This window comes from Megascapheus bottae, chromosome 23, assembly GCF_031878675.1.
Source record: "Megascapheus bottae isolate mThoBot1 chromosome 23, mThoBot2.hap1, whole genome shotgun sequence".
Taxonomy (NCBI): Eukaryota; Metazoa; Chordata; class Mammalia; order Rodentia; family Geomyidae; genus Megascapheus; species Megascapheus bottae.
The window spans coordinates 7621100-7648493 of NC_143531.1; the positions used below are offsets into that span (position 1 = coordinate 7621100).

The following is a 27394-nucleotide window of genomic DNA, read 5'->3' on the forward strand; positions in this document are numbered from 1 at the left end:
TTTCCTGTCCCCTTCTCTTTCCTCCCTCCTTCCCTCCCCGCCCCTCTCTCTCTCCTGCCTGCCTGCCTGCCTTCTTTCTTTCTCTTTGGTTCTTTCTCTTTCTTGCTTTCTTTCTTTCTGTCTTTCTTTTTTCTAACCCTCCCTCCCTTCCTTCCTCCCTCCTTCCCTCCCTCCCTCCCTCCCTCCCTCCCTCCCTCCCTTCCTTCCTTCCTTCCTTCCTTCTTTCCTTCCTTCCTTCCTTCCTTCCTTCCTTCGTTTTGTGTTGTTACTGGAGCTTGAACTCAAGGCCTTGAGTTCTTCCTTGACATTTTTTGTTAGTGCTTGTGCTCTACTACTTGTGTCATACCTCCACTGCTGGCTTTTTGCTAGCCATTAAACATAAAAATCTTATATAGACTTTTCTGCCTGGCTTTGAACCATAAACCTTAGATTTTAGCCTCTTGAGTAGCTAGGATTACAGGTATAAACTACTTGTCCCCAGCTACTTCTTGTACTTTTTTCCAATAAGTATTCACAATAGTTTTTCAGATCTCAGCCTAGCCTTCAGTTACACTTCACCACAGTAAGGAGTGCAAGGAAAGGATGGGGTGGGAAAGGGGGCTTTAGCTACTAAATATTAAGACAGTATCACTTTTACAAATGCCTCCTATAGAAACAATGCGAAACAAACAAAAAAAACTTCTTGTCAGAAGTCACTGCTGCTCAGCATAAAAAGTGATACTGTCATGTCAGTGCTTAAAAAATAATGAGATGAAAATGTTATGCTAACAAATGGACAAAAAACGTTAGGGCAGCTTTCTAAACAGGTGGGACAGCAATACCAGGGTTAACAGGAATGCCAAAAGAAAGTGAATGCTTAGATGAATTACAGTTGCATTTTTAAATTAGTTCATTAATTAGATTTATCATTTTATAATTTAACTGGCCAAGCTGCTTTCTCTAAATATATATTAATAATAAAGATAAAAGTATAATTACTATACAGGTTAGTAATGGCAACTAGCTTGTGTCTTAATTCATGCTTTTTTTAAAAAAAACATATAATATAGGCAGCTTTTAAACATACTCAATTTTATTATAATCTTACTTTTTTCTGATGTCATATCGATCTGAAAGAAAACATACATAAATTCAGTGTTACATACATGTAGCACCTTGGCTCACAGCTCTTGATGTGTCTAACCTGACTAAAACATAAGAGTGACAACTGACAACACAGGCAAGAAGAAAGTCACAGTAATTTATCCTGACAGCCTCTATCATTCTTATCCTTGTTTTAAATAATAATAAAAATAATCTATTTTGTAAACCCTGCAAGTGGAGGTCCTTTCTAACATGTTACCCTGAGAAGAGAAGAATCCTGTTAGCTGTGAGGTCGGGGAAAGGATGAGATCAGAATTGCATGACAAATGTTAGACTAATAGAGAAAAGAAAAAGAAAAAAAACAAACCCTGTGCCAATGTCTGCTGGGACTCATTGTAGCTCATGACAAGCTGAGGTCCCACATCTTAGACTGAACATGAACTGGATCCCTGATCCTGAGCAGTTCCTGAACACGTTCCGCAGCTAATGAGAAGACTTCATTCACTTAAGAACATGTCAAAGCTGGGTTTAGAGTTTTGTTGTTTTGTGGAGATTTGTATCAGTTCCATCTTTTCATTGCTGTGGTGACAAGGACGCTGAGTGCAGGAAGGAAGCTGAGGATGTGATGGGGTGGTGAGGGGAAAGGATGATGTCATCATTGTGTGTGTGTGTGTGTGTGTGTTGGGGTGGTTGTAAGCAGAATACTGAGTCTATAATCTCCCCCTCCTCCCTCATCCTATTCCAATGTAGAACCAAGAGAATAAGGCGGGGGGGGGGGGGAGGAAGACATTCCAGGCAATCCTCTAAACTAAGGCCCTCCATTTCAGATTGGTGGGGATGGAATATATAGTCTATATTTCTTTATATTTTCATATTTCAAATGGGTCAGAATAACATTTAAAGAAAAGTAGTATCTTCAAAAATACACAGAAGTCATAATTAAATGTTGCTTTCTTGGAAATAGGAACAGATAGATTCATAGTCTAAGAACACTTCCCAATGGTTGTTTTTGTATCTGTTGCACTATTTGGGCATTTTGAGGTCTCTGTTTGCTTTCAGTATGGAAAAAGAACTCATTGAAGTGGCTATTTCTTCAGAGAAATCTCTTCAGGACTTGTTTCCTTCCTCTCTGGTGAAGTAGTTGTGTGGATCAAGCATGGAGAGGACTTAGAAAAGGCACTCCTTGATTGTCTATGAGTAGTGTCCATTGTTAATAAAGTTTTGCAGTAGAATATTCTTGTAGTCTAATGGCTCAACTATATGCTCCTGAAATATTTTTGGTTTCAGTGATTCTCAGACTTATTTGAAACTTGGGATTACATCACATTTCTAAAAATTACTGGAAAGCCCTCACAACATGTAATACTCATCAATAAAGCCTGCACTATAAACTAAAGCTGAAACAATGCTAGAACACAAGAATCCACATGCACTATGCCATTACTTGCCAGAGCAGTGATATCATGTTAGAGTAAACTCCACTAGAGCGTGGGGATTGTGGAAGTAAAAATGGCAAAACCACCATTATTTTAAAAAATTGACTTTCAGACACCTCCAGACTTACTTGGAGAGTGCTGAAATCATGGTTTAGTAGGGGATAGGGAAATGCATATTACTGCATAGAGAAAGATATAATGTTTTCAAGGAAGCTACTCTATTTTCAATCCATAAGATGAGAAAACATCTTCCAGGGGTTACATTAAATTCTGCCTCTTCAGTTTCTAAAACAGCTGTCTATTCATTCTACAAACATAGGTTAACTGATTGCTCTTAACAGTTATCGCGAGACATAGCTATTAACAGATTACAGAATCCGTGAGTTACCTCTTCCTCCTGCTCTTGATCTGACTCTGATTCCTTGCCGCCCAAAGATGCCATGCAAGAAGAAAAAGAGAGAGAAGGGAGAGGAGAGTGTTTAGAAGAAAAGGAAAGCAAGTACATTGTGAACAAACATTGACAGGCAAGCACAAAATGAGTATGATTTTTTTCTAAGTAAATTTATAGAAGGCAGGCAAGAAAATTTTAAATGGATTGATGAAGGTGATATAATCAACAGACAAATGATCCAGTACTTACAAAATACCCTGATTTTACTTGCTAGGTAGCAAACTACCTCCAAGTTTTGATATTTAATAGGTATAATGGCATTTGTCAACACCAATAAGTGATATTGATCTCCCAATCATTACAGGTATTGATTGAAAAGGTTAAAAGTGACAAGTAAACAGATGATGAAACATTTCCAAAACTCGGAAGGAATTTAGAATAGGGATCTGCTAAACTCCAAAGTATGTCATATTGAGAATTTACCCTAGTAATTACATCTGACATGTGTTGTAAGGAGATATACAGTAAAGTAAATACTTTCTTTAAAAGCCCACTGCAATTCTTCAAAACCTATTAAAGCCAATTAGAGTCTATATATCACTAAGCTAGCCTGCATGTCTGTCTCTTCTTTGGCACTGTGCCTCTAGTGACTCCAATGATTTAGAATATCCTGAACTCCAAAGGATCTCCTGCATCCACGGCACAAGTGAACTGAACTTTCTTTTGGGGCTGATAGAGCTATTGCTTCATTTCAACTTGTGGAATTCTCTGTGTGTATTTTTTAATCCATGCATGTTATTTCATTTTAAACTATAATTAGAATTTTCAAGCATGAAGTGATGAATGATTCTCTAGAAGAAGAATTGTAATTTAGAAGAATAAATATTTAAGCCCAATATACAATTTGACAGCCATGGGACTCAAGAGCCTCTGTCCACCTCCTTCCTCTACCTACAATGTGTACTGTCAGCCAGCTAGAGGTTGCTACCTCTTGGCTTCCCATTAAAATTGAATATCCACAGAGGAAGGAAAGAAAGAAGGAAGGAAGGAAGGAAGGAAGGAAGGAAGGAAGGAAGGAAGGAAGGAAGAGAGAGAGAGAGAAAAGAGAATAAGAGAAAGAGAGAGGAAGGAAGGAGGGATGGAAGGAGAGAAGGAAGGAAGATTGGTTGACAGTAACCACAGGGAAGCTACCCACATCATTTAATTAATTCTGAATTAACATCATTTATTTAATATTCTAAGTTTATTTACTTTAATGTTAACCTAATCGGAGTGCCACAGAGTACTATAATTGGGTGATATATGAAAACAAAGCAATGCCTAATTGGTACTCTTTAGGTCAGAAATTAGCGAATGTTCAGAAGTCCTTTAACTGCACTTCTTGTAACATGGTGACATTTTCTACACAGATCATGTTAAAAATGAAGGAACTTTAAAAAATTCTAAAACAAGGTAAGTCTTAAGGTGAACGGGTAATTATTTTTAAAGAAAAATGAAATATCATGTGGCCACTCTGAACTTAATAACATACTAGTAACAGACTAACATCTACTAACAGAGTGTAATATATTGGTGGAGTGAGACATAATAGTACATTCTTGTTAGTGCATGTAAAATAATAATCAAAACAAAGGCAGTTATTTGACCTTATAGAAAAGGCTGAGGAGCAGTACTTCTTTTAAAAGGTATTTCAAAACAATAAAAGCCAAACTCCCTCTTTCTCTTCCACATTCTACCTATTGTTTTTTGTCTAGAAAATTCATTTAATTCAATCTAAGGCATATTTCCTTTTTTCTTTATCTGAGTAGAAAATTTGCTTTTGTTTTCCTTCCTTTCATTTTTTTCGGCTTACATTTAGCATCTTTGCTCTTGTTCATTTTAAAGCATTCGAGCAACTGTATTCATTGCATGATAGCAGATTTTACAATACCTTTGTATAAATTGGAAGGGTGATGTTTAAGTTGCAAATAGCCTGGTGGACCAGGCCTCTTGTGGATTTTGGTTCCTTCATAAATGATAGTCGTCCGCAAGGTTCCTGAGTTGTATCACGCACCTTTAACAAGAAAGATAGACATGTGTCAGCTATACTGGGCATGCACTACTATTTTAATTCAGACAAAATAAAATTCTGTGTGATAAGATTTGGTAAATATATTCATGGTTGTCATTTTCCTTATTATTCGCGTTGGCTTTTAGAATGTCATTCAGCTATTTTAGCTTTATTGAAACATGACTGACAGAAGTTATATACATGTAAGGGTCACAGTGTGATGCCTGGATGTGTATCTTTGCTGTGAAATGATTACTATAACTTAGCTAATTAGTATGCTGATTGAATCATAACTGCCCTCCCTTTTTCTGTGTGATGGAGGGTACCTAAGAGCTCTCTTACCAAATTTCAAATATATCATAGATATTATTTGGGTGTGGTGGGGAGGCATGGTCAGTCATAGGGCTTGAACTCAGGGCCTAGGCATGTTCCCTGAGCTTTTTTGCTCAAGGCTAGTACTCTACTACCTGGAGCCACAGCTCCACTTTATGTTTTCAAGTGATTAATTGGAAATATGAGACACACATCCTCCCCCCTGGGCTGGCTATGAACTTTGATCCTCAGATCTCAGCCTCCTAAGTAGCTAGTATTAAAGGCATGAGTCACCAGTGCCTGGTTTATAATAGATGTCTGTCATCACACTTGGTGCATGAGATCCCCAGAATTTATTCCACTTAAATATGCATAATGTAAATTATACATATTGTAAATTTACCCTCTTCTGCCATTTTCAGTATACAATTTAATGGCATGAAACACATTTGTAAAGTTGTATAATCATTATCCTGTGCAGAACTCTCCCCTCCCCAACCTATAAAAATGTACCTCTTACATGAGAACGTATGTCAAGAATTCCTTGTAACTTCTATTTCCTGTCTCTGGGAATTTGTCTATTTAGGTTCCTGAATACATGGACAGATACTCTTTTATGTCCAGGTTCATTCATATTGCAACATCAAAATTTCATTCTTTTTTTTTAACATGATGAAGTATTACAGGAACTGGAAACAATGACTATTTTCCTTTCAGTTTATGAATGGCTCAGTCATACATATTTATGAACTTTAGAGTTTACACACCCTTAAGAGAAATTGGAATTTACAATGGAATTTGTATACATAATGGCTGAATATCTAACTGGGACTGATATTCCTAAATAGAGACAACAAATTAATGGTGCACTGGTGTGTCTCAATAAGATCTGTTGGGTAAGTTTATTGAAATATATCAAGTTTGTATCTCATCCAGACTCATATCTCACTTGTCTAAGTGAGATATGATGAATTTTAGTGCAAAAAGTTGCCAGAACTCTTTTTGTCTGCACATTTGTGAAATTCACTCATTAGAAAAACTAAGACTAAATAAAAGATATATCAATTATTTAAAAAGCCATAGAAGTTGACTTCTCTTCAAGTTTGGAATGAATGAGTGACAGCATTTCTTATTAATGGACTGGTCATGATTTACCTTTGTTCTCCTCTTTAAACACAGTCTAAATATATAAAAATTTAGGTTACCATTAAGCTTGAGCTTCAAAATTAAAAGATGTTTGCTTTTCTAGGACTGTAACACTTTTAATTATTTGGTTAGCAAAAAAAAATCACTGAAAATGATTTTAAGGCAAATGTACTCCACTAAAAGAGGAAAGCAAGCCTTGCCTTGAATGTGAATAAAATGCACGACAACATTCTATGTATACATCACCTTGACAAAGAGAGGAAGTCTGTTTTCTTTGAAGGCAAAAAAACTGAATATATGGTGCTGCCCACTCTTGGTTAGTGGCACCAGATTGCCAAAACAGTCAACGTAGATGGGTTTTCCTTCTAGTACCTAAGCAAAAATGGAGAAATAAAATTACAGAATAAAATACTTACAACTTGTCATTTACGGAAAGAAGTTGTACAAGTATTTGAAAATTTCACTTCTTAAAAAATATATATGTACGTATACATGTATTACATATAGCTGAGTCTTAATGTAGTTAATTTGCATGTATGGAAAGAGAAAGATGACCCCTTCTGAAATTGTTTTATGAAGGGAGAATATGATGGGAGCTGATAAAATGGGGATGAGGTTGATCTGGGTGAATGTTTTACAAGCATGGAAATGTTACATTGAAATCCTTTTTGTACAACTAATATGTGCTAATACATGAATTTATGCATATCCATACACACACATATAACACACATGGATAAAAGTGTTTATGTCGCCAAATGTCTTTTTGTCTTATATATAAAACAAAACATATCCTAGAATTCTCTCTTTTTTATTATTAGTAAGAATTTTCAAATTAACACTAATATTTAATGTTCTCATTTCTAATACTCCATTTTAGTATTACCCCACACTACCCTACATATGCATAATTCCTAAGTGTTAAAATATAATGGATTAACTTTTAACATCACAATGAATCAGATGATTAGGCTTCAATATCCAAAGACATGCCTGATAATCATTTCTAAAAAAGAATGTGAAAAAAACATTTAATATTCTACTTCAACATTTGTACAAATGGAAATGTATCCCAGGCTGTTATTCTTATTGTAAAAAAATGAGAGACAGAGCGGGAGAGGGAGAGGGAGAGAGAATGAAAGAGAGAGAAAGAAAGAGAGAGAGAGGGAGAGAGAGAGAGAGACAGAGAGAGACAGAGGCAGAGACAAAGATTAATTTCTTTAATTAATTAATTTCTAAGAATTTCTTCTATCAGTAGTAGAGGTTGAACTCTGGGCCTTGTGCTTGCTAAGCAACCTTTCTACCATCTCTACCACTTGAGCCATTCACCAGGCCCTCCACATTCTCTTTACAGGAATCTTTTATCTTCTCCTGTTTATGGAGCCCAATCCTTTAGAACAGGTCTAAATAGGATCAAAATGACTGTTTAATTTTACATTGATTAAGCTAACACAGGTGTTGAATGTCCTTTTGAAAAACATTATTCTACAAATTATACTCTATTTGGAAATAATTCCGTAATATATAAAGCAGGACAGTGTAGCATATCTGTATTTTTGATACAGTACCTCTACATCCCTGCTTCTTGCCACCTCAGAGAAGTTCTCTTGTTGTTCAAGTGTCTTGTCCACCTTATCATCAGTCATGCAGAAACATCTCAACCTGGCTTCAATGGGGTCATGGGATTTGGCAAACACTACAAATTTGGCCATATAAGGTACGCAAATGATTTCTCTATATACTTGTGATGCAAAGGTAACGGATTCTTGGATCTGTCGACAATCTATCAGCCAGAACCTATAAAAGGAAAGGAGGGCAATTATCTAAAGTTTAAAATATGCATCTTGAAAACACATTCTTTTCTACAATAGGATCAGTGGAGTCACCAAATATTTCTTAGAAAAAGAAGGAAATGAGAGATGGGGAAAATGACCAGAAGGTGAAGGGAAAGGAAGAAGGAAGAGTGTATGAGGAGAGGCGGCAAAGAGATTTGGACTTTGTGGTCTCTATTTGGGGATATTATTAATTAATAATTTAATTTTAATAGGAAAATAACATTTAAATTTTAGTAATTTATCTGTCAATGATTTGGCCCATTTTACATACGTTGTCAAATTTGTAGCTTAGGTTTTTCTCCAGTAATAAACTTTATTATGATTTCAATGTTTAAAAAAAAAAGGAGGGGGAAGAGAGTGAAGAGAAGAGAGAATGATATACCAGGTTTGTAAGACCAACTCTTCAATGTTAAACTTGTGTTTGTCTTTCTTAAAAACTCTCCTTTAAGGCTGGGCATGGTGCCTCACACCTGTAATCCTAGCTTATCAGGTGGCTGAGATCTGAGGATCACTGTTCAAAGCCAGCCCAGGCACTAGTCTGTGAGACTCTTATCTCCAATTAACCATTAGAAAACCGGAAGTGGTGCTGTGGCTCAAGGGGTAGAGCAGTAGCCTTGAGCTAAAGAGCTCAAGGACAACGCCCAGGCCCAGAGTCCAAGCTCCAACTCCCCCCCCCCACACACATACACAAAACCTCTCCTTTATATTCACTTTTCCATTTTAGATTATTTTCATGGTGCAAGCCCAGCATGGGAGACTCTATGCTATGTGAAAGAGTTTCTATTATTTTTCCTGTTTCTCTCTTTTATTTGTTGCTGTCTTATTGTTCTGGTACTAGGGCTTGAACTCAGGGCTGAGGTATTGTCCTTAGTTTTTCTTTTTTTTTTTTTTTTCATCAAGGTTGGTGCTCTATCACTTGAGCCACATATCCATTTCTGGCTTTTTTGGTGGTTAATTGGAGGCAAGAGACTCAAGGACTTTCCTTGCCTGGACTTGCTTTGGACTTCAATCCTCAGATTTCAGTCTCTTGAGTAGATAGGACTAAAGGTGTGAAACTCCAGTGCCTGGCTCCTCCTACTTTCAATTTCTTGTCCTGAAGGAGTTTTCCAGGTAAGTGCTCAGCTTTTCCTATAGCCTTATTCCTTTCCAAGGACCTTTCCAGTCCTCAAGATTAGATGAACTATACCATTTTGAATATCTTCGCTAGAATTCTCAGGTAGTGCTGAGTATATTTCAGAGAATAAATTATTTCAAACTCTGAAATCTGTGATGATGTTTGGAAGTTTTTGTTTGAATGCCATTTTCCCCAGCACAGTAACATTGCTAAACACTTGCTAACTCTCAGAGATTCACCTTGACCACAGGCTCTAAAAAAGGTAACTTCATGGAGAGAATGAGATCAATAGATGGACATCTTTCCAATTTTTCACTTATATTCTTCCAAAGATGTATCATAATGTCTTCTATTAAGTCTTTCTTCAATGATTTTCTTAGTCTTTTTTCCTTTCCTACAGTCTTCAGCACTCCTACATATTTTATCCAGTTAAGCTTTGCTTTCTTTCAAAATTTTTATCCATTTCTCTTTCAAATTGTGACAAAATACGCATAGCACAGTTTGGCAATTTAATCATTATAAAATGCATTTTATATAGGCATTAGTGCATCACTTACAGTCTTAGCTATTCAGGAGGCTAAGAGCTGCATGATCACAATTTGAAGCAAGCCCAGGCAGAAAAGTTCATGCAAAATAATCACTCAGAAGTCAGTCTGGAGGCATAGCCTTCCCAGCAAGCATGAGGTTCTGAGATCAAGCTCCGGCACAGCAAAAATGAAAAGCAAATGTAGTCATTGTGTGACATGAGAATGTGGATGCATAATTGACAGAACTGAAGCACCTATATCCTGTGCATGATTTGTTCTCACCACCTTGCTTATGAAGTGTCTTAATAACCATTTGTGTACTTCAATTTTTTCTCCCTGCCATGTGTGTGTGTGTGTTGATTCTGAGGCTTGAATTTGATTTCTCCCCACCGTTTGGCTTGCTTACTCATGGCTGGTGCTCTACACTTGATCCATGCCTCCAGTCTGACATTTTGCTGGCTATATGAAAAATGAAGTCTTTTGGACTTTTTCTATCCTTGTTAGTTTTGAACTCTGGCCCTCCACATCTCAGCCTCCTGAGTCATGCCACCTTACATGTGGTAGTTCTTTTTGTTTGTTTGTTTTTTGTTTCTTTGCCAGTCCTGGGGCTTGAACTCAGAGCCTGGGCACTGTCCTTGAATATTATTTGCTCAAGACTAGCACAGCACCACTTTCTGCTTTTTCTGAGTATGTGGTACCAAGGAATCAAACCCAGGGCTTCATGCGTGCTAGGCAAGCAATCTACCACTAGGCTACACTCCTGGTCCTAGTTTTAATTGCTCTCCACTTCAGTTTTTCCATCTATAAAATGAAGGAATGGTTTTTGGTCAACTTCAGTCATGTACTTCTTGTAATATCCAATTAGAACCATAAAGATGCTCAACATTCAATTAAAGACCATGCAGATGGGAACTTAGATTCAAAACCTGAGTCAATGTGTGATATAAAATGAGGTAACATCAGCCTTTTGAGATATGAATCAAGATATTTAATACTTAACTAGATAACGTGCAAATGTGTTAGGATGTATAAGATACCTCTGAGGTCTTTAATCAAACCTCAGAGGACTTGTGTTTGTGCCGGTGAAGCAGCAACTGAGGCTACTTTGTTAACGATAGAAAATTTCTCATTCCTAAGTCCTTAGGAACTAAAAATAATGAGCCATGACTATAAAACCACAGCCAGTTATAGAATCATACAGCCAAAGCAGACAGGCACTTATTTTCCTTCAATTTTAATCCAATTAGTAGGTCTTTGTTAGTGCATTGCTGTTGTTTTACCTGACAGATCAAGTTCAAAATGAGAAAGTTATTAAGCAAAAATGTCATTAGCATCCCATAAGAAATCACTTTTTACTGAATTTAGAGACAAAACAAAACAAGAACAATAAGAACAAAACCACAGTGGGTTTGGGAGAAACGGATGGACACAGCATGGAATTTTCTGTACCTGGCAGACACGTTGGTGGTAAAGGACACACATTCATTGACGAACGTGAGTGGCGTGGTTCCTGTGATGTCTTCCCACTGTGCCGGGGTGGTTCCGCCTGAAACAACAGGAGTGTGGAAGGAAGTTAGGCAAGACTCCGGATGCTGAGTGGTAAAGTCAAGTCACTGACTCCAGCCATCCAGACACCATCCTTCACACTCTTCAAAATGCACATCGAAAGCAAAATGAAAACAAAACCTGAAGGCCAAAATATGAAGTTGGGGAATAAAAAAGAAAAGTAAGAATGCTGACCACCATTCAAATAATTTTAATTTAAGGGAAGTTTTTGAGGAACTATATACAAGCTGTTCTTTCATCAGTCCAGTCTTAAGAATTTTTTATTGTAGTTTTGGGGCCTGAAGATGATTTTGAACAGTATGTAGCTATTTTAAGAGATCCTCTAGCTAACAAGAGGGTGGAACTCTCCTTAAAATAATGAATAAGTGAAATGTTCTCTTCTTTATGAACCCTACATCATCATATCTCATGCAACTATTTTCAAAAAATGAATAAAGAGCCATTTGAAAAATATTAAGAGCTCAATAGCTCTGAATGCATGAGTGAATAAATAGTCTTTGTTGGGTGCTTGGCTCAAGTGGTAAAGAAGCTGGAGAAAGAGGGGGTACAGAGAAATATTACATCTTTGTTCACAGGAATCCCCATGAAAGCCAATGACCACTTATTTATTACTTTTATTAAGAAATAAAACACAGATGAAAACAAATGTAGTCTAAGGGTATAAGAGGGATATGTCTAGAATTAAAAAAATAAACCCCTTGACGACAAAGTTTCCTAAAGAAGTTATTGAAGCTTATTCTAGTAGGTTTTAAAATACTCCCACACTCACTCCCTCAGACTACCTCCAAGAACATAGCAGAAATTATATAATATAGCAAAATATAAATATACAGATGTCTAGTTATTTTAAATTATGATAAATGTACTTATTAGTTTTAAGTCAGTTTAATTAAGGGTAGAGAATGTTTAGTACTAGCCCATCTGAAGACACAACACAGGAAAAAGTAGAATAAATAGTTTCCATGCACATTTGGCATCTATCCTCAGTTATTACAAAGACAGAGTTTGTCATAGACAGCCTTCAGAGTCAGCCCCTCCCTCTTTCCTCTCTCTCTCTCTCTCTCTCTCTCTCTCTCTCTCTCTCTCTCTCTCTCTCTCTCTCTCTCTCTCTCTGTCTCTCTCTGTCTCTGTCTCTCTCTCTCTGTCTCTCTCTGTCTCTCTCTCTGTCTCTCTGTCTCTCTCTCTCTCTCTCTCTCTCTCTCTCTCTCTCTCTCTTTCTCTCTCTCTCTTTGTAGGTCATGGGTCTTTGAACTTAGCCTGGGTGCTGTCCCTGAGCTCAAGTCAAGGCTACCACCCTACCCTTGAGCCAAGCCTCACTTCCCATTTTCTAGAGGTTAATTAGAGATAAGAATCTCAGGTTCTTTTGTGCCTGGGCTGGCTTTGAACCTTGATCCTCAGATCTCAGCCTCCTGAGTAGCTAGGATTACACTGCCCAGCTCCTATATTTTCTCTATGTATCATTATGCTTCCCATGATAGATGCTGAAGTTCCTTTGTTGTATAATCACCCATAGGCAAATATCATGGGAAAGATAGATAATATCTGAGCAAGCATGATTGTTAAAGATTTGTCTGTACACTCATAATAGTCTGTCAAAATCAAATTTCTGTCATCAAACTTTGGGGACCAGTTTAATGGTTCTCTGTCTTAAAAGAATTAGAAAGAGACAACAACAAAAATAAAGATGAATAGTTCTGTCAACATCAAGAATTTTTTTAAACTTCAAATACTATTAAAATAGCTAGGAATGTGTTATCATTCCTAATGATACGCTAAATTCTGAAACCAGGCAATTATTTTAAGTGGAGAAATGATTAGTCAATTTATGTAGTCCTTAAGTAGGTTATTGGTATGGATTTTTTTCTGGCCTCTTATAATTTGTAGTGTCTTTGTTATGAAGAGGAAGTCAATATTGCATCTTTTGAGAACTTGGTAACCTGGAAATGACTACAACTACCAAATGAAAAGATAAAAAAAATCAGCTAACTTTAAAGTACTCTCTCTGATTTTCCAAAATTAATTCTATATACTGTTGTGATGAAGATAAACAATTCCTAGATGGAATATTGAGTACAATAATTAAAGATGCAATTTTTAGTTTCTCCCAATGAACACAAGTCTTCAGCAAACCAAAAAAGTCTGGTTTGGGAGGTGTGTGGACTACATTTGAACTCTGAAACCTGTCAAATATTTATGGTCTAACTCAGGCAAAGTATACATCTTCCTGTCTTGGTTTAATGTTCAGCAAAATGGAGTTGAAATTTCCTTATAGAGCTTCTTGTATAGATTAAATAACCATCTATGAGAAAGGTAGCTAATAACTTGATATATATATTTCCTTTTACTGTTTATTTTCCCCAATTAATGAAAAGTGCTTTCCCTATGTGTTGTATGTAACCCAATAGGCATCTCATAACAAAAGTTGACCAATATATATAGTGGCTTCAACTCACCTGTGATACTGCAGAGCAATCTTAAGGTTGGCGCATCTCCTCCAAAACCGTTCAACATGACATCACTCGAAGCTTTGGGGACTGGAATGGTCATGGTGATTGGCTTGTGGAATTTTCTTCTTCTGGGTTCCAAAGTGACAATGGGACTGAAGGTAGCTTTGTTTCCTAAGATCTTCTTCACAAGCTCACTATGCATGGGCTGGGCCTTTCCAAGTAAAGAAAACCATTAAACCACAGGATGTATTATTACCCTAGTGTCAAATGTCTTACCCATCTCACAGTTAGCTTGGTGGACTTCAAATACCGGCAGCCAGAAAAACTGTTTGCTTTTCAAATGATTTCTCATTTTCCTTGATAAACAGCAGCATAGACGAGGAGATGCAAGGACTCTGATGAATATGTTGAACGCCAAGTGGTTTGTTTGAACAACTTTCTTTAAAATACTAGTTTACTTTATTGTTATTATAGAGATGATATGCAGAAGGATGACAATGACATGAGTCAAGTAATGAGTGCATTTTCTTTCACAGTGTCTTCCGTTCCCTCATCTCTCCCAATCCTGTTCCCTCATCTCTCCCAATCCCTCTCTCCTGACTCTGCTCATGAGTTGTAGAGTTCGCTTTCACCGTTGTCCAATGAGCTCCACTGCTGCCCTTTTTCACCCTTTCCCCTCCAATTCTGTGCCCTCTCCCGCCCTCCTGAGGATATACATGTGAATACACCATGCCTAAGGCAACCAAGACAGAATCATCAAAAACTAAAAACTTAAAAAAAAAAAAAAAAGAAGTCTTTGGTGTCCATGTCTTCGAGTTTGTTTCAGCGTGAATATTACTTTACCTAAACATAAATTGTTCTTCCTGGGCACTCGTATTCAACTTTGTAGGACTTATGGTCTCGCATGGCAACTTTTGCTCAGTCAGGAATCATCTAATTCTCTCACATTGCATTTTTGTCCTCATTGGAAAAAAAAATTAAAAAAAAATCAGTCCTGGGGCTTGAACCCAGGGTCTGGTCACTGTCTTTGGGTTTTCTCTAGGCTAGCTCTCCACCTTTTGAGCCACAGCACCACTTTCAGCTTTTCCTATGTATGTGGTACTGAGGAATCGAACCTGGGTCTTTGTGCATGCTAGGCAAGCACTCTACCCCTAGGCCAAGGTCTGGGCCCCAGGTAAATCTTCCTGTGAGGACGCCCTGCATTCTACCCGGGCTTACCTGGAGACCTACACGGATGCGCTTGGTGAGGGCGCCCTCGGGGAACACAGCCTGTACCTGGGGTACCACCGTGCTGCTGAGCACGCCTCCCTCCGGCCCAATCAGGTTGCTGTCTTGCTTGACTCGAGACACCACAGCAAAGTACTGGGGAAAGTCCCGGGTGATGATGCGGCAGATGCGCTTCTTCTCCAGGTCCTCGGGGCTATCCAGCACTGAGACAAGAAATGGCGCATCTTCAGCGGGCAAGCATTTCCTTTAGCAATGCAGCCTGCAAACTCACAGACACGGTTAATAGTGCACAGAAGAAAGACTCCTTTTGTATTTGAAATCTTAGGAAAAATTGCCAAAGCAAGCTTGTTATCTTAACACCAGAAGTAAAATGGATATCTTTTATGGCCTGTCCTGGGCTCAGCTGACACCTTTTCTTTGTCAAAGTGGCACTTTTCAGGGACACTGTGAAAGAGATGATCTCCTTCCTATTTTGTAATTGAGGAAGTTTGTGAGAAACCAGCATTGAAAATGAGCTTGCTCGAATGCTGGAATTCTGTGATGAGAGCAAGTTGTGCATAAATTTCAAAGTGACCTCAAGACCAACTCTTGTACTTTTAAGAAATAATTTAGCCCTTTTGCACTCTCAGGGGAATAAAAATGTGACTCGTTTATATGCTTACTCCGATGAGATGGTTGTTTCTGTGCTTGTCAGTTGGATATACCACCTAGCATCAAATATAAACTGTTTTAGGGTAGATGTTTGGGTAATACCGAAAAAGAGAGACTGGTTGAAACCACAGAATATTTGAACTAAATAGTTTACTTAATTTTAAGGGCTCTGTTTTAGAAATAATTTACAAGTTATTATAAAGGCATTGATAGAAAAAGGCAACTGGACCAACATCTGATTATTTATACTTAAAGGCTGAAATTCATACAAGTGTTGGAACATGCTTATGGGAACAAAAACACATTCTTATAAGCATAAAAACATAAATATACATAAATCTGACATTTTTCCCACTTCTAAACAAACCTTAAACTAGAGAGAATGGATTTTCTTTTAGGCAAATTGGAATGATACTGGATAATTAGAATATGACTTTTAAAAATACTAGATTTGAGGGGCCCGGGAGTTTGGGCTTAGTGGGTAGAGGTGCTTGTATAATATGCACACAGACCCCCGGGTTCAATTCCTTGCAGACCACATACATAGAAAAAAGCTGGAAGTGGGTGCTGTGGCTCAAGTGGTAGAGCATTAGCCTTGAGAAAGCCCAAGGACAGTGCTCAGTTCCCTGAGTTCAAGCCAGCACTGACAAGGACATGAGAAAGGGTTATCAATGTATGTGAAGAGTAATGCACCTTCTATCTGGCAAATATAATGCAATGCTTCTATTAATTACAATAAAAAAATATATGAAAAAATTACTAGATTGAGAGCTGGGACATGATAGTCTATACCTGTGTTCCTAGCTGATCAGGAGGGTTAGGATCTGGCCATCATGGTTTAGGAGCCACCCTGTGTAGAGGAAAATCCATGAAACACTCCTCTCCAGGTTAACCACCAAAACCTAGAAGACGGAGCTGTGGCACAAGGGGGTAGAGTACCAGGGAGTGAAAATGCTAAAACATGTTCTGATTTCAAAGTCCCAGTGTTAGAACAAAACAAAATACAAATGTCAGGTAGAAAAATTTAAGTGTCCTGATTTCAAATTCTAGTATGAAACAAAATGAAATGAAAATTTCATTTCATTTTGTTTCATACTAGAATTTGAAATCAGGACACTTAAATTTTTCTACCTGACATTTGTATTTTGTTTTGTTCTAACACTGGGACTTGAAATCAGAACATGTTTTAGCATTTTCACTCCTGGTACTCTACCCCTTGTGCCACAGCTCCGTTTCTAGGTTTTGGTGGTTAACTGGAGAGGAGTGTTTCATGGATTTTCCTACACAGGGTGGCTCTAAACCATGATGGCCAGATCCTAACCTCCTGATCAGCTAGGATCACAGGTATAGACTATCATGTCCCAGCTTCAAATCTAGTAATTTTTTCATATATTTTTTATTGTAATTAATAGAAGCATTGCATTATATTTGCCAGATAGAAGGTGCATTACTTCACATACATTGATAACCTTTCTCATGTCTTGTCAGTGCTGGCTTGAACTCAGGGACTGAGCACTGTCCTTGGGCTTTCTCAAGGCTAATGCTCTACCACTTGAGCCACAGCACCACTTCCAGCTTTTTTCTATGTATGTGGTTGCAAGGAATTGAACCCGGGGGTCTGTGTGCATATTATACAAGCACTCTACCACTAAGCCAAACTCCCGGCCCCTCAAATCTAGTATTTTTAAAAGTCATATTCTATTATCCAGTATCATCCAATTTGCTAAAAGAAAATCCATTCTCTCTAGTTTAAGATTCCAAGAAGTTTTTACGAAATATGGAAGCCTTCTCTATCTTTTTACCAGAAGAGGCATTATCCATCTTATGGAATTTCATTTTCCTTGACTATAACAGATGCAAGATTAGGTAATAATTCCACATGTTCCAACACATCACATCAGAACAAGGATCCCACTATAGTCAAACAAAGAAGACACGCACACACACACACACACACACACACACACACACACACACACACCCTTAGATTATAAGGAAGAAACACATAGTTTTTATGCATCTTTTAAAATCCTCAGCCACAGGTACCTTCATCCATGCCATTAAGAATTTCATTCAGCTCGTCTTCAGTGTAGTCACAGAAATGCTCTTTCCAGTTGTCCCCATTCTCGCTGCGCAGGACCACGAGTTCCCTCTCCTTCCCTCGAAGGGCGGCGAAGTGTGGGATCTCCACGATCACAGGCCTGACATAACAACGCAGAGCGCTGAGTGTGGACAGGAGCTAAGCCACAGTAAGACACGCACCTTGACCCTGTCTGTTGCAAAGTGACCTGGAATTCTGCTCATTCTGGGGGACAGGGACATAGCAGCTGTCCTCCATAGCCTGGTGATTAGCAGAGGGTAGTGCAGTAGCTCTCCATGTCAGGGTCACCAGTCCTTTAGGTACATGCTGCTACTCTAAGCCAAATGACATTTCCCTGTGTGTGCATGTGGCATTCTGGAACTTCTCCTTTGATCAATGTAGGTAGAACACATTTAACCAAAAGAAATGTACATGCATAATCTAGGACATATGCCAATCTCTTGAAACATCTCTCTACAAAGTGCAAAAAAAAAAATGACAAAATGGTTTACGAGAGGAGAAATGGCTCATACATTGAAAAAGTCGATGTATTGTAAATGACATGTCAAAAAGGTAAACTACGTGTGCTAATGAGCCATGCACTTATGGTTTTACATATATTGTCTTCATTCAAGGAAACAATAGGCATGTGTACACACACAATAGGTCTTGTCAGAAATGTGTCCAATGCCTATTATGTTCAGGATTCAGAACATGCACCATCCTATAATTTTTTAATAGCTCATTCATCCTCAAAAAAAATCGAGAGGGGCTTTCAAGGCTTTTAATTGTTTCTGAGTCCAGGTTGCTTTGATACAGACTCCAAACTCATCAGCATAATCACATTGGAACTAGCACAGAATACAGCTAGGCAGACCTCATGCTTGAACGAAAATGAAGATCACAGCACTTCAAGGGGAAAGATATAGAAACATCACTCAAGAAAATAAAAGTCACATACCACAAGGGTCAGAAATGGTCCACTCGAGATAGATTATACAGAATTCAAATCATAGAGAGAGGGACATGTCATGGGCACAATGACAAAAAGAGAAATCATATTGCAGAAGGAGGAGAAGAATGGGGGGAGGGGAGAGGCCCAGCAGCCATCAATTTGTTTTAAGTCACTCCTACCCAAGGAATTTGGTTCCAGGAGGCCCCAGCTGAAGGATGCGGCTGACCAAACTCTCTCCCTCATTAAGTGGGGGAGGAGCCGTTGGCAGGTGAAGTTTACTGAGAGTACATCCAAAGCAGCAGTGAAAGAAAGAACATAGGTTGAGCTTCAGGTGTCGTCGTCCACAGAACCCCGGCATCACCAGCTGCAGCACAGGGCACACTTGGGCGTCACCCTGTGCATGGTTCTGCCCTCTCCATTGGTCCACAAAGGGCAAGCAACAGAAACCCCGAGTGGACCATGGAGTTGAGTCTTTGGCCAGGAGAGCTCTGGACTGTCAGATAAGTCCCTATTTAGATTCACTGCCAGGGCTTTAGCCAACAACAACAACATCAAAAAAGAGAAGATGAAGAAGAAGAAGGAGGAGGAGGAAAAAAATGCTCCACAAAATGGTTGGGAATATAAGAAAAAAATCTGCTCTGTCCAGAGTCCAGATGTTTTCTGAATATTTCCCAACAGACGTGAAAATTTATTTTCTTAAAGGCCCTATAGCTACCTGAGCATGAGGGCAAAAAAAGTCCGAAGTTAGAAAATGAAAAGAATTATCAAGGATCTCCTCAACCTTAACGATATTTTCCAGGGAACCCCGAAACTTCACAGGCTCCTAAAGCACCGATCTGCTTGATAAGAAGGCTCGAGAGGTTGGCAAATATTGGCACACCTTTTTGCAGGTAGGAGAGTCATTTGGGACAACTGATGAATGATTTGCCCCAAATTACAGCCTTTAGAACATCTCCCAAGTTCTAAAGTGAGAAATTCTGTTTCCTGTGAGACAATGACAACAGACAAGATTTCATCTAGTTCTTTCCATCACGGAGACTTGAGGTGACAGACTTAAATACAATTGATTGGTTTCAAATTAATTTGAAACATGTCCCTCTCCAAAACTTCCTCCTTGTGTTGATTTTTATTCTAACAGTTATTATTCATTTCTTGACAGTGAGACGCCATTTCATAAAAACAGCCAACAAACGGAAGAGAAAATAAAGCTGCTCAAAATTGCCGAAAGAACAAAAAAAGAGCATGGCGAAAGGGAACATTGATGTTTACTTCTCAAAGCCAACTGAGGCCAACGAGATAGCCAGGATCTTTTTCAAGCTCAATGTAGCAATTTTGATAACAGAAAGGGGGGCAAAATCACACAAACTAAATCTCTCCATAGTCTCTAAAACGCAGAACTGCTCTTCAAAATAAAGGGAGTGATACTGTTTTGTAACTATGTAAAGATTTGATTTGGGGCTTGGGATAGAGCAGTTATTCTTTTTTGCTGGTCCTAGGCCTGGAACTCAGGGCCTAGGTATTGTCCCTGAGCCTCTGTGTGCTCAAGACTAGATCTCTACCTCTTGAGCCACAGTGCCACTTCCAGCACTGAATAGTTTTTTTCCTGAATAGTTTGTTGGAAATAAGAGTCTCCCAGACTTTTCTGGCTGAGCTGGCTTCAAACAAAGATCCTCAGATCTCAGCCTTCTGAGTAGCTAGGATTTTCAGGTGTGAACTACTAGTGCTGGTTTTCTTTTTCTTTTTCCTTTGTACTTTGCCACTCATTGAGTCTCACTGAGACTCAAATTTCTTTTTATACTATCAAGTTGGAAGCCCAAAGGCTACTAACACATCCAAAGAGAGAGAGAGAGAGAGAAAATAAGAATAAACTTGAATGTTAAACTCTTTCCTGCCTTAAAGAAAGAGGCATATGGGTGGAGTTAGATCTTACTTGAGCTTCTTAGAAATCTCATAGGCACTAGCCTTCTCTCCCATCAGCATTGACGTACCTGTGGCAGTCCATGTTTAGAGATCTCATTGGAGGACACAAGTTCACTGGTGGTTAAGTAGGAGGCTTAGTGGAAACCCTTACCCAAGGAACTGAGCACCAGAGGGTCCAACTTCAATCAGACGACTGGCTAGACCTTCTCCTTCCACCATCGGAGGCATTGTTGCCAGTCTATGGCGTTTGACTAGCCGGCAGGTGACTCTGGTTGGAGCTGTGCATTTCCGGGGTGGGATAATGATTCGGAGCCCATTATGTCTGCATCCTCTCATGGCACCCCCGCGGGCATCCACCATAAAACTAACCAGGAAACTAAAAAGGAAAGGAAGAGATGAGGTATGTGTTGAAATAGCCAAAAAAAAACAAGCTTTGTGAATTTAACTTTTTTTTCCTGTAATGTTCTGTCCTCAAATATTTCTTTTTAATTGAAGGGCATGGTGGCAAAACATTTGTTTTCATTTTTTTGTTAGCCATATTGTTTTGATCAAGTATCCTTATGAAAGAAGATTTTTTTTTATCTTTGTCAATAATGTTGAGCATTAACTGTAAAGTTCAAAATCAGTCAGGTATATTTTTAAAGAAACTGGAATGGAATTATATGAAGCTCACTGACAAATTTCCTTTGGTTATCAACACAAAGTCTTCTGGTTACTCATCTCTATGTCCCAAATAATCCTCACATTGAAATAATGGAAGCACAGGTCCAAGGGGAAAGACTACTTAGCCATCTTTCTAAATTAATTAACTTGGCTTCTCAGAACTATACATTGTCTAGCCCACTGTAGTACAACTCCATTTGACTTTAAAAAGTTTAAAATACTTCCTTCCATCCATGCCAATATATCCTGCTCCACCATCACCTTATTCAAAAGGATATTGAACTGGTTGTTTCCTGACAAATAGTTCAATGGTGGGAATACAAGTCATTTGCTATTTATAAGAACATGTTCACTTTTTAAGCTAGGATTCCTCTGCCATGCCATTTTAGTTGAAAGAGAGGGGGTGTTATCACAGACTATTCATATCTTCTTTGCTCTGTTTTGAAGTATGGGGCGGGAAAATCTGATCTCATGCTAGTAGAGGATGTTTGTCTCTTAGTATTTTCTCCCCAGTGTATAACCAACTGAAAATCCTATCTTGGTAATATAATTGCACCTGTTAACTTTGATCTTATTTATTTCAAGTGCACTGAGAGAAATTTTCTGGATTTATAAGTTATTTCCTTTGGAATGATCTAAACTGAGCTTGAAGTCTTTTCACTTTATGAATTCTAACCTTCTCTGGCACTCAGTTTGTCAAGGATCAAAAAATGAAACAGCACAATAACTTAGTTATTGTGCACACATACACAGACACACAGAGTGTGAAGACTGTTCCACAATAACATTAATGTCTCCCACAGTTTCACTGCATTTGCAAGATCTCTACACCAGAACAACAAGAAAAATAAAAGCAACATATAGGTGTTTTGTGGGTCTATTTATAAGAATGAGCGACAGAACCCAATTTAACACCTAGATACTGCTTCCATGACAACATGGAGAACACTTGAAAAGGTTTTGTTTGTTGTTTTGCATCAAGTAAGTTATAGGGTAGAAACACAGTACATTTATGTTATTCTTAGACAAGTGAGGAAAAATATCTTTAGCATATTCTTCACAGCAGAACACAAAATTCATTAAGCATGCCATTAGACAGAAATCCAGTTGCTAGTAATTTAAAAATGAGTGCAGAAGAACCCAAAGTGCCCATCTGAAGCACGACATGCAGGCTGAGAGCACAAGAAGAGCTGCAGTCCAAGGCATGCAGAGCCAGGCAAGATCTCCCACTCATCCCCAGCCTCTGAGCTTCAGGACAGGAACTAGGTCCAGAAGTGCAGTCAACAGTCCAGATGGAAGTGCGGACACTGCTTGATCTGTATTAAAATACCACGAGAGATGGGTGGGGGATGGATAGCTCAAGTAGTAGAGCACTTGGCTAGCTTGTGCAATGCCTTAGTTTTCAATTCCTAGTATTGAAAAAAAAATTTTAAAAAGAAAGGAGATAACTGTTGACATTTTTCTTATTACTAGACTTTATTAATAATTTTTAAAAATTATATTCAACTTCCAAATGCACAGTTGTTCTCAAGAGTAAAAGAACTGGAATGCTTCTAGGTGGGTATGAAGATTTCATTTGTATCATTGAATTAGCATTCATTTTTATTTAAAAGTAGGGGGAAATAAGCTTAAACTTCAACCAGCAATGCTTTTCCATTCCTGCAATATTTCTGGTCCATTGATAATTAAGAATGATAAATCCTTGGAGTCTTTTGAATTGCTTGATTTCTATATCCATGGGCAAACAATAGAGATTGAGGCTAGAATTTGAATACACCTGCCTTACTGATGTCATTCCTGTGTAGCCTCTGTCACTTTTAACACACTTAAAATAATTCCACACTCATCTTATGTGCTACTACAATTCCACTATGTGAATTCCAGTAATGGCATATGACCTCTACCATATCAATGTTCCACCTAACCGAGAATAAGTAGGTTCACTATCTACAGAACGAGTTTCCAGTATCCATGGGCTTGAATCTAACCAGGTGGATATACCTCAGATTACATCTCTGAGATTCTGTCATTGATATATTTAATAGAGGACTTGTGGAGGGGGAAGTAGAAGTAAGCAAAACCAAGGGTTTGATCCTAACCAAAAGAAGATTGGAACAAAGTATCTTGAAGATTGGCTGATGAAAAAAATCAAAATATAAGCACTTACAGAATTAAGCTGTGAGGAGTTAAATTTGCCTGTAATTTTCTTTGTATCATTCTAGGCCAGGAAAACAGTGTTTATGTATTGCATCATATGCAAGTGAACCAGAATAATTAAATGCCAATATGCCTTATAGGGGGGAAAATCAAGTTTGTAGTATAAACCTTAGTGTTTTAATTAAATAGACAAGTGACCTGAATTAACAGAAAATAACACACCCAAATGAGGAAATTTTCTTTAGAGAAAGAGAAGAGGGAGAAAGAAGTAAAAGGAAAAGATGTCAAGAAAAACAAAAAGACAGAACGGCATGGATGAACTAAGTAGAAGCAATCAAAATGAATAAAAATCCAGCCAGAAAATATTTTAAACGAACAGTAAAATGTGGAATGTATGGGACTGTGTACTAAAGGAATTTACCCTTTAAGAAAGAATGGGAGGAAATAGTGACTGAATTTTATCTCTAGCTGCCAATCAAGTCTATAGGTAGAGAGGTCCATATGTAAATTATTTGACTTCAGTAGTTCCCAGGATACAGTGAGTATTATTTGGTCATTTTCTTCAAAAGTAGAATATGAAAAGATGCCACTTGGACAAGTATTAGAAATTGGGAATGTCTATTCTGGCCATACAAAGTAATGACAAAGAAAGCAAATTCCAAGAGCTGCTTTTCCATGTGGAACTCAGGAAGAAGAGAAAGATTTGGAGCTGTGAGTCATGACTCACTAATTCCTTCACATACTGGAGTTGATTGAATAAATGTAATTTTCTTATGTGTGAAGGATATTTAAAATGGTACTAGCAGCTCACACCTGGTATCCCAGCTACGCAGGAGGCTGAGATCTGGGGTGTGAAGCAAGCCAGGAAAGTCCCTGAAACCCTTACCTCCAGTGAACTACCAGAAAACCAGAAGTGGCACTGTGGCTCAAGTGGAAGAGTACTAACCTTGTACAAAAAAAAAAACAAAAGGTAAAAGCTCAGGGACAGCACCTAGATCCTGAGTTCCAGTCCCAGGATGAGCACAAATAAAGGTGGGAGAGTGTGAGCCTGCCCGAAATCATTTAGAGATGAAAAAAATGGAAGAGTATGGAATATAGCACGATAAAGGAAATGGTGTGTGAATTGAATTAAAACCTTGATGTGAATCCCCAGGTGTAAGACTGAAGCCCCTCCTGTGGAGAAGGCTAATTGTAAGGTCATGATAGGAATTAAGTTATGTGTGGATAAAGCAAATGGGATTCAATAAATGCTTGTTCCTCCAGGGATTTATATATTTAGAATACCTAACAAATTAAAACACTTGAAACATGCTACCTAAAACTAGGGAAACCAACACTTACTGAAATCCTTCAATATATTCAAATTTGTGCACCGTTCAGTATGACAATACAACATCAATTTGCTATTTAAATAAGACATAAAAGTACTATTATCTCCCATGGTTATCTCATATTGTTAACAGTATTTTACCTTGTTAGCTGATATATTGTATATATGTTTATTTGGTTATTTGAAATTGGATAGGGAAGGGGAAAAAACAAGATGAGGGGCAAGGTGGGGGAAGGGAAATGGGAACCAAGACATGAGAAAGGGTATCAATGCTTGTGAAGTAATGCACCTTCTATCTGGTGAATATAATGTAACCCTTCTATAATTACAATAATATATATGAAAAAAGTACTATTATCATGGAGCAGAAGAAAACATGTGTGTGTATGAATGTTTAGAGTCTTATATAATTTATCATGTTCCAGTGTGTGTGTGTGCATAATTTATATGTACATATATATATTAATCATTCCATCTGTTTACTAGTTTTTACTAGTCTTTTCCAGGTCTTACCTGCCTTGAGTTTTATAACAACCAAATTTTGCTTTTTCATCCATAAGAGACTGACATACCAACTCCTAAGTTTCCTCCTGGTATTAAAAATGCTATGCATATAGTTGTGCTAACTAGGTTACAAACTCTTAACTAAAAATAAGTTGTCCATTTCAGATGCTTTGGAAAAATTGCACATCAGGAAATAAAGTCTTTAAGAAATATGCATCATTTTTTTGCTTGATGGTTAAAATAGTATTTTGCTGGAAACGTGCTTATTTATTGTATTCAACATCAACTTAAGATTATTCAGGGGGAAAAAAAGAAGTAAGAAAGAAAAAAAAAACTATCAAGTTGCCTGGCTATAATTGCACATCTAACTTTCCAAATGAAATTCTGCAATCATGCATAGTACGAAAAAATATAGGGACATTTTCTAAATTGTGAAATACAAGGTAATCACAATTTAAAAAGAATAAAAGCAATCGCAATATGTCTTCTTATTATGCAGATGACTTGCCTACAGACACACAGCTTGATTAGCTAAACAAGTTCATGCTTCAGAGGTGGCAGCAGAAAACATGGGCTCAGTCTTCAGAGAACAGCACCCTCTACCCCAAAAGTTACTGACATTTAAGTGTGACTTTTAATTCATCCAGGGCCATGGGGAGTAGAAACAAGGAGAAGATTGCAGCATTCAGTTAGTTACAGGAGTAAAAGAAAAAAAGAATAAAGATTATCAGGCTGCTTCAGTGATCCACAAATACATAGCAAGAGACTACCAAGTCATTCCGATTTTTCATGGTCTATGAGGAAAAAATCACATCATCCTCTCCACCCCTCCCAACTCTCCACAAACTAAAAAAGAAAGAAAGAGAGGGAAAAGAAAAACCTGATAAAAATAGATTTGAAAAATGTGGTTTGAATTTGTTACAATTGCCAAAATAATTCAAAATCAATGTAGATGTACACAAAAATGTAATGTTTGGCGTGTGTTTGAGGAAAAGCAGAAGAGTGGCCACAAGAAGTTTAAAAAATTGGAAATATAAATTTGCCTTATTTGTAGATTGATAAGATGTGGTCTATAATATATGACTACAATTAAAATACTTTTAGCCAGTGGATGAATTTTTTTTAAATAGCTTTCTCTAAGTAATAAAAGACTATGGCTATTTTTAGAATGTTAACGTGTCATTTTACAACACTATTTCCAAAAAAAATGTAAAAGGTTGCACTTAAAGCAGTAATAGCAAGGAAAGCCATTATTAATAAACTTTCAGCCTTTAATTTCCCTAAAATATGACATGACAAAAAAAACTACCACCCTGGCTAAGTGCCACATAACATCATAACCTTTGGTAAAATTTGAAAATAAATGAACAAATTGCCATAATTGTGGGGAATCAAAATTTTAAGCTCTAGCAGCCATTTTTTCCAGCCCCTTTCTGCCCCATAAAAACAAACAAAAATAACCTGAGATGTGGAGATCATGACTCAGACCAGCAGTCTTTAAAAAAGAAAATTAGAATATTTTTGACCCAGCTCCAACTCATTTTCACTGCCATTAAACAAGTCCACTTTCCCTTCCCAGAGAAAGGAAAAGTGAGCCATGCTCAGAATTAGAACGTGACTTTCTGATTCTCTTTGGCTAGGTATCTTCCACACTAAAGCATCCTGAGGCAGGGTATAGGCAGGAGGAAATGGCAAAAGGAGGAAGGAATGGGCAACGTGTTCAGAGAGAGAATTATGCAGTTCACCTGCTGTTGTCACGATCAAGACATGGAGAGGTACGGCTGAAACAGAATAGATACTTTAGCACAGAGAAAGAATGGAGGAAAGTGAAAATATAAAGAATGAAACCAGAAGTGACTTTCAAACCAAGGTACATAATTCATATACCAACACAGTATTCATCGGTAAAAAGATGGAAATACAAATGAGATACAGTTCTATGCAAATGCTGAGAGATGAACAAAGTCTAAGGACTCAGATTCTCTAGTTTAGGAGACTGG

At 37.8% G+C, this 27394-nt stretch overlaps 1 protein-coding gene across 1 annotated transcript in view; it reads right to left on the minus strand.

The window, feature by feature from the left end:
- Positions 1 to 27394, minus strand: part of Ank2 (ankyrin 2) — a 207906-nt gene that overhangs the window by 33687 nt on the left and 146825 nt on the right. Inside the window, exons 26-37 of the mRNA XM_090356669.1 lie at positions 27140 to 27175; positions 20892 to 21116; positions 19000 to 19098; positions 17832 to 17986; positions 15126 to 15337; positions 13914 to 14118; positions 11344 to 11440; positions 7987 to 8215; positions 6665 to 6790; positions 4841 to 4963; positions 2908 to 2940; positions 1088 to 1109 (exon numbers count right to left, since the gene is read on the minus strand). Of these exons, the coding sequence (XP_090212795.1) occupies positions 1088 to 1109; positions 2908 to 2940; positions 4841 to 4963; positions 6665 to 6790; positions 7987 to 8215; positions 11344 to 11440; positions 13914 to 14118; positions 15126 to 15337; positions 17832 to 17986; positions 19000 to 19098; positions 20892 to 21116; positions 27140 to 27175 (1562 nt within the window). The remainder of the gene's footprint in view (positions 1 to 1087; positions 1110 to 2907; positions 2941 to 4840; positions 4964 to 6664; positions 6791 to 7986; positions 8216 to 11343; positions 11441 to 13913; positions 14119 to 15125; positions 15338 to 17831; positions 17987 to 18999; positions 19099 to 20891; positions 21117 to 27139; positions 27176 to 27394) is intronic.